The sequence below is a fragment of the Lipotes vexillifer genome, unplaced genomic scaffold (genome assembly GCF_000442215.2).
Source record: "Lipotes vexillifer unplaced genomic scaffold, Lipotes_vexillifer_v1.1 scaffold708, whole genome shotgun sequence".
Lineage (NCBI taxonomy): Eukaryota > Metazoa > Chordata > Mammalia > Artiodactyla > Lipotidae > Lipotes > Lipotes vexillifer.
In genome coordinates, this window is record NW_006781346.1 from 236,826 (window position 1) to 244,765 (window position 7,940).

The 7,940-nt window shown below is 45.4% G+C and overlaps 1 protein-coding gene across 1 annotated transcript in view; it reads left to right on the plus strand.

Annotated features, from left to right (window-relative positions):
• Positions 1-7,940, plus strand: part of LRRC20 (leucine rich repeat containing 20) — a 60,420-nt gene that overhangs the window by 23,161 nt on the left and 29,319 nt on the right. The window contains exon 2 of the mRNA XM_007454585.1: positions 5,218-5,367. Coding sequence (XP_007454647.1) covers positions 5,218-5,367 — 150 coding nt within the window. The remainder of the gene's footprint in view (positions 1-5,217; positions 5,368-7,940) is intronic.

Below are 7,940 nucleotides of genomic sequence, written 5' to 3' on the forward strand. Positions count from 1 at the left end.
AAAAAACTTCTCCCCCCAACAAAAAAAAAAAAAAAATGCTTTCCAGGTGCCTAGCTCCACAAAATATTAAAAAAAAAAAAAAAAAAGAAAGACAGTGAACAGATATAGGTTGATAATATTATTTAGGGACCTATACCAACACCTAGGGGGGTGATGGAGTGGGTGGAATGCCAGAACTCCAAATAGAAAAATAGCAAGAGACCTGAACAACATTTTCCACCAGGGAAATAAAAATGGTTAATTAACCATAAAAGATAATCAGTCTCATGAAAGCAAGGGATACCATTTCCCCTGATCATATTAGCAAGGATTTTTTTAATGATCCTCTTACTTGTTGGCTAGAATATATGTAAATTGGTATAAATATCCTGGAAAGCAGTTTGGCAACACATATCAGTGTCTGTATATTTATTTACTAATTATATTTTCTCTCTGGTGAATATCTATCATCTGGTGGCCTTTTTAAAATTGAGTTACATTGAGCATTTAAAAGAATCAAGATAACAACTTATGTATCCTATTTATAGATCCTCTTTCACAATCTGTTGCTTGCCTTATTTTCTTCTAAGCATCTAGGTGTTTCATATTTTTTTATAGTTAGGTTTGTTGATCTGTTCCTTTGTGATTCTTCACGGCTCCTAAGTTGAGAAAGTCTTCCTCACTTAAGTGGTTGTGTAAGTCTGTTTACTTCTGATTTTTTGATTGGATTTCAAAAAATATTTAAAGTGTAATTTTATCTAGAGTTTTTTTTTTGATTCTTAGGTTAACTGAGAGTCTCTTTCTCTTATTTTCCCAAAATTGTTAATTGGTTATTCTGACATCAGTTATTAATCCTTCCCTTCCCTAATTTATTTGTGAGGCCTCCATTTTAGTGTTTATTAAACTATGACATATTATTTATGGTCTGTATTTTCTGGACTATGGATCTGTATTTTCTTTCTATGTAGTTACTGTATTTTCTTTCTATGATCTATTTTTCCTATCACCCTCTGTTTTAATTACTGCAGCCTTATAAAATTGGTTATCACTCCACCTTCTCTTTTAGAGAGTCTTGCTTGCTTATTCCCTAGTTGAAATTTAAAGCCATTTCATCAAGTTTAAAAAAAAACTTTTTGGGCTTTAAGTAGGAATTGCATTAAACAATCTGTAAATTAACTTCTTTAAAAAAATCACTGTTATTTCAATATTTTAACTTGTTGTCAACGAATGCTATATATCTCCATGTACAAACCCATTTTTATTTATTTATTTATTATTTATTTATTTATTTTTTACTTATTTTTTTGGCTGCATTGTGTCTTCGTTGCTGCGCGCAGGCTTTCTCTAGTTGTGGTGAGTGGGAGCTACTCTTTGTTGCAGTGCATGGGCTCTAGGTGTGTGGGCTTCAGTAGTTGCAGCATGTGGGCTCAGTAGTCGCAGCGTGCAGGCTCAGTAGTTGTGGCTTGCAGGCTCTAGAGCGCAGGCTGAGTAGTTGTGGCGCACGGGCTTAGTTGCTCCACGGCATGTGGGATCTTCCCAGACCAGGGATCAAATCTATATCCCGTGCATTGGCAGGCGGAGTTTCAATCACTGAACCACCAGGGAAGTCCTCCCATTTGTAAAAATATCTTTGTGAACCTTTCTACTTTTCTTTTTTTTTAATCTTTTTTTAAAATAGATCTTTAATGGGGTATAATTCCTTCACGATACCGTGTTAGTTTTCGTCGCACAACAAAGTGAATCAGCCATATGCATACACATGTCCCCATATCCCCTCCCTCTTGAGCCTCCCTCCCATCCTTCCTATCCCACCCCTCTAGATCATTGCAAAGCACCGAGCCGATCTCCCTGTGCTATGCTGCTGCTTCCCACCAGCCAACTATTTTACATTCGGTAGTGTATATATATCGATGCTACTCTCACTTTGCCTCAGCTTCGCCCTCCCACCCCAAGTCCTCAAGTCCATTCTCTATGTCTACCTCTTTATTCCTGCCCTGCAACTAGGTTCATCAGTACCCTTTGGGGTTTTTTTTTTTTTTTTTAGATTCCATATATGTGCGTTAGCATACGGTATTTGTTTTTCTCTTTCTGACTTACACTGTATGACAGACTGTAGGTCCATCCACCTCACTACCTATTAGAGAAATGCAAATCAAAACTACAATGAGGTATCACCTCACACCGGTCAGAATGGCCATTATCAAAAAAGCTAGAAACAATAATTGCTGGAGAGGGTATGGAGAAAAGGGGACCTTCCTACACTGTTGGTGGGAATGTAAATTGATACAGCCACTGTGGAGAACAGTATGGAGGTTCCTTAAAAACTAAAAATAGAACTACTTTTCTTAATATTGGTCAGATATATTTTCTATTATGATTATCTCTATATTTTATATTATATTGCTGTTTGGAGTAGGATCCTAAAAACTATATTTATTGCTGGCATATAGGCAATTCAATATTATTGAATTTTGCACTTTTAATTAGCCACTTTGCTGAGATCTTCTTAATTTGTGTACTTTGTCAGATGCCTGCTTTGTTGAGGTTATGCAGTCATCTCACATGTACATAATAATCATTTTGTCTGTTTCTAATTGTTTATGCTTTCTATTTCTTTGGCCAGAACTTCTAAGACCATGTTCAGGGATACCGATGATGGAAGGCATCCTTATTTTGCTCTTTGTTTTAAAGGGAAAGCTTCTGACATTTTCCTTGATGTTGTTCCTAGCAGGTCTGAGATCTGTTGCTTTTAGCCAAAGGGGCTGTTGTGATTCACAACCGCAAGACTCCTTTCTAGACCTTTGTGCTTCTGGCACCAAGCACTAGGGGGCTCATGGTTTGGAAGTGTTTGCTTTTACAAGAATCCTCAGCTTGCCCCAAACTTCGAGCCTACAGAGCTGGTCTAGTTCCAGCCCTTGATCTCTTTTTACTGAAAGTTTGACCTTTGGGCATTGGTTCTTCCTGGCAGGACCTTGCACTGTCTTCTGTAAACCCCGCTTGCTGATATAAGAGCAGGTACCTGACATTGGACTGGTACGCAGGGCTGGGGTCACCTAACATAGCCCTGGACCAGAGCAAACAGTAAAGACACTTCTTTTCTTTTTTTTTTCTTGGCCACACCACATGGCTTGTGGGATCTTAGTTCCCCGACCAGGGGTCGAACTCAGGACCCCTGCAGTGGAAGCTCGGTGTCTTAACCATTGGGCCAACAGGGAATTCCCTAAAGACACTTCTTAACAGGATGTCCTACCCCTATGGTTCCTCAGTCTTTTGGACTTTTGCCCTTACCCCCACCTGTCCCCTTTCTTTCCTTAAACCAGCTTAATGAGGTCACCAGTAACCCTGCCCTGCCCTCCAAGCCTGGTGGACCTCTGCTGACGCTGTGCTCTGGGGGCCTTCCCAGTCCAGTGGGAAAGCAGACACAACAGGAGGTTAATACAATACAGGATGAAGAGGTCTCATTTACACCATATGAGACTCAGAGGCTGGAGCTTAGGGCCGTCAGGGAAGGCTTCCTGGAGGAGATGACATTTGAGCTGGTATTAGAGCCAGAGTAGAAATTCTGTGAGACAGATAAGGGAGAAGGCCTTCAATTTTGATTATTTCTATAGACTTTGCATTATTGTTGCTGTTCAGAATAAGATCTTTAAAAACTGTATTTTATTGCTGGCATATAGGAATATTATTGAATTTTATATATTAATATTGGAACAATCTTCAAAGGCTTAGAGGTGCCTGGGGAAGCCCGGCCTCTTTGGGGAAAAGACAAGAGTTTGTTGAGAGATGGGGCAGTGCTGTCTGAGTTGGTGAGTGCTCCTGAACAGGGTTGGGGGGGCAATCACCAGTAATGGGGGTGATCCAGGAAGACTTTCAGAAGAGGTGGGATGGGAACTGGCCTTGAAGCATGGAGACGATTTGGGTAAGGTGGGAAGGGGAGAGCAAAGTGGAAGGTGAGTAGGGAAACAGCATTTGTATTTAGCATTCCCACTACTTATCTGCCAGGCACTTGGTTAGTACATTGAGTACTTGTTATTATATTTACTTTTCCTGACAGCCTTGCTAGGTAGACAATGATACCCCCATTTTACAGATGAGAAAACTGAGGCTCAGGAAACTTAAGTGACTTAGATGAGCTGGACAGCCTAATTTCTGAGCCTCCATGCTTTCAGTGTCTCTCTGCTGCCATATATATGAAACAGGTTTATTGAGATATAATTCACATACCATACAGTTTAGGGTGTGCAGTTCAGTGGTTTGAGTATATTCACAGAGCTGTGCAACTATTACCAACTCCAATTTTAGAACATTTGCATTACTCCAACAAAGAAGCCCCTCACCCCTTAGTTGCCATCCCTGAATACCCCCAGCCCTAGGTAACCACTAATCTACTTCCTGTCTCTGTACATTTGCCTGTCCTGGACATTTCATATAAATGGCCTCATACAATATATTGTCCTTGGTGACTGGCTTCTTTCATTTACCATAATGTTTTCAATGTTGTAGTATATATTGATACATTTCTTTTTATTGCCAAGCAATATTCCTTTTTGTGGATATACACACTTTGCTTACGCATTCGTCTATGTGTGGACACATGGGTTGTTTCCACTTTTTGGCTATTATGAATAATGCTGCTGTGAACATTCATGTGTACTATTTTGTGTGGACACATGGTTTCATTTTCCCCAGGTATATACCCAGGAGTGGAATTGCTGGGTCATACAGTAACTAGGTTTAACCATTCGAGGAACTGCCAGACTGTTCTTCACAGAGGCTTCCCTGCTGCCTCTTAGACCTGTCTTCAGAGTGACAGGATGGGGAAGAAGGTCATAACACAAAGTCTGTGTGAATTGCCTGTTTTCAAAGAAGTAGACTATTATAAAGTACTCTTAAGACCCTGGCTTCGCCGTTGAGTCTGATGATCCTGGAGGGACTTGTGGATCCTTCAGGGCCTCAAGCACACGGCTGTGAGTGCTGGTCATCAGAGCTCTGTCTTCTGCATTCCAGCTAGCGGGCTGTGCTGTTAGAGAAGGTGCTAGAATAAGCTGTTAGGTTCAGTGTGTGAGACTGGGACAAGTGTGATGAATGGTGATGAAGGCTCTTGGAGGAGGGACGGCAGGGTCTTGAGCCCGGCACAGGGGAGCCAGGTAGGAGACAAAGGAGGCCGGGAGGAGATACAGGGTCGATGTCCATGGGCAGCTGTGGCTGCTAACTCTGGTCTTTGTCCTTTGGCTGCAGACCTGGCCGAGTGCAAGCTGGTTTCCTTCCCCATCGGCATCTACAAGGTCCTGCGAAATGTCACCGACCAGATCCACCTCATCACGCTGGCCAACAACGAGCTCAAGTCCCTCACCAGCAAGTTCATGACCACGTTCTGTCAGCTCCAAGGTAGGCCCTGGTCAGCTGAGGCCAGGAGGGCATGCTGACCCTCATCCTTCAGGCTCCAACCCTATCTAGGGAATGTCACCAGGGCTAGTCCCCAGTCAGCTAGTCTCAGGAAATCATTCCCAAGGGGAGGCTCTAAGGGTGGACCTGTGTCCTCTGGAAATCTCTAAGTGCCACTCCTGCCTCTAGCTGGCTGTGAATCAGATTGATTCATGGTCAAGGGTGTGGGTCCCGGAGTGATTCTCTTGATTTGAACAGACCAGTAGAGTATTTGGGGTCCTGCAGCTCAGGAGTAGTTATTTTTCGGTGGACTTGAACGAGCCCCCTTCTGACCGCCATGCCCCAACCCCCTGCAATCTAGCACTGTTCTCCCATGTTGCTTTCTCAGTTCAGGAGTGAGTGACAGACGCCAGGGCTGTTGTTTTCTGTGCTGTGCACACGTACAGCAAGCAGACACGGGTGCTCGGCAGGGAGGTGGGCAGGAGGCTGGCAGGTGGGCGTTGTAGATTCATCTGAGATGGTTCCTCCAGGTGGACAAGCAGGCGGCAGTGTCCGCTCTCCACTCTCCAGGTAGCCCCTCCATCCTTCTGCAAGAGTCCACTGCCACTCAGTGACCCGTGGGATGGAGTTGCAGCCTGGGCGCTTGGTGTGTGTTCATGAAATGGTGGGGTGGGAGAATTGGGGAGGGCACAGGGGGCACAGGAGAAGGGATTCCTGCCTTCAGGAATTCTCTATCTGATAAGGGCATGAAAGGACTCTAAGAGCCTGTTTAGAGAAACCAACATGTAAAATGCTGATGGTACCTGAGGGAGTTGAGAGGAGCATTTTTTTTTTTTTTTTTTTTTTTTTTTGCGGTACGCGGGCTTCTCACTGCTGTGGCCTCTCCCGTTGCGGAGCACAGGCTCCGGACCCGCTGGCCCAGCGGCCATGGCTCACGGGCCCAGCCGCTCCGTGGCATGTGGGATCTTCCCGGACTGGGGCACGAACCCGTGTCCCCTGCATCGGCAGGCGGACTCTCAACCACTGCGCCACCAGGGAAGCCCAAGAGAGGAGGATATTTCATGCAGCTTCCTACAGGAGGCGCGAGCCCTGGGCGGAGTCAAGAGGGGAGGGGAGAGGTGTGAATTGGCAAACCCAGTGCAGGGACAGGAAGCATCTTGGACAGTGGCTCAGGAGGGAGCTACAGGCAGGACCTAGACTGGGCGCAAACACAAGGGCAAGCAGGAGGGATTGGTCTGTGTTGTCGTTTCTGCCCGAAGCTCACAAAGCTCATTGCGTTTGTGCCTAAAAAGCTAAAGTGCTTATGTTGAGGGTGGAGGGGATCCCAGGGCAACACGTGTTTCCCCAGGGGCACCTGTGAGTGCTTTTGACCAGGCCCACTTTTCCCGTCCTTCTTTTTCTGGTGGCTGCTTCTTTACACAGGTGAGACGGGTCCTCCCAGCTGCCAGGGCCCTTGGACCAGCAGCTCTCGGCCTGGCTGAAATTAGAATTAACTGAGGAGTTTTTCTACAAACATCATTGCCTTGGCTCTACCCCAAGACCAGTTGAATCAGAATGTCTGGGTGTGGGCCTGGGCCTAGGCATCTGTTAACATCAATATCAGTCGTTCTAAAGTGCCAGCAGCCAAGATTGAGACCATAGTTCAGGGGTTATAAACACCAACGCTTAAGAGACTAGCATGTCGGTAATGAGTGACTCAGATTGGGCATGGAACAAGAGGGAGTGGTGGGGACTGTGGCCACCTGGTACATGCCCTACTCAGCTTCTGTCAGATGTGCCACGGGATTGTTCTGATAGTTTTATTCAGTTGAAGCTGGAAAGGTGGATATTTATATGAATTTTATCCATTTTTACTTAATTTTTATTTTAATCTGGAAGCCAATAGTACATATTTTGCAAGCTAGACTTAGCCTGTGGGCCACCAGTTGGGAGAATCTCCCATAAAATATTAGAGCTGTCACTGCCATCTCACCTCACGGGCGGAGAAGGAAGGTCAGGGTGAGAAGGCACGCGTCCGGGCTGTCAGAGCCGTACACCGAGGTCACCCACCCTGCAGCCAGGGCTGCCTTTCCAGGCCACCTGTGTGAGCTCAAGGACCTGGAGAGGACTTGACATGGCAGTGCCTTGTGGGATAAGCAAGTAGGCCCTCTCCAGGGACACAGCAGCGAGTGTGGAGAAACACACTTAGGGCCCCTGGATTCGTGACGCATTATGATACCCTTCCATCAGAAGTCTGTTGAAGGATGCCGTTTGAACCCCCTCCTGTGCTCTGGTGGCTCCTGGCTCCCCCCACACCACCTCCGATTACAAAGGCAAGGCTGCCATGTGCCCAGTAATTGGATTTCACAGAGGCAGCCGTGGACGAGGGTTGGTGACCAGGCAGGGAGGGGCTGGAGCTGAGAGACCCACCTGGCTCTGGACCCCAGCCTTTGTTGTGGTTTCTCTTTCAAGTGAAAAAACCCCCTCCTTTTATGTGTGAAGAGGAGACTTGAATAGGCTGTGCTGGGCTCCGCACTGCCTGCTAGCGTCGTCTCCTGGATTTTTTTTTTTTTTTTTTTTTTTTTTTTTTTTTTTGG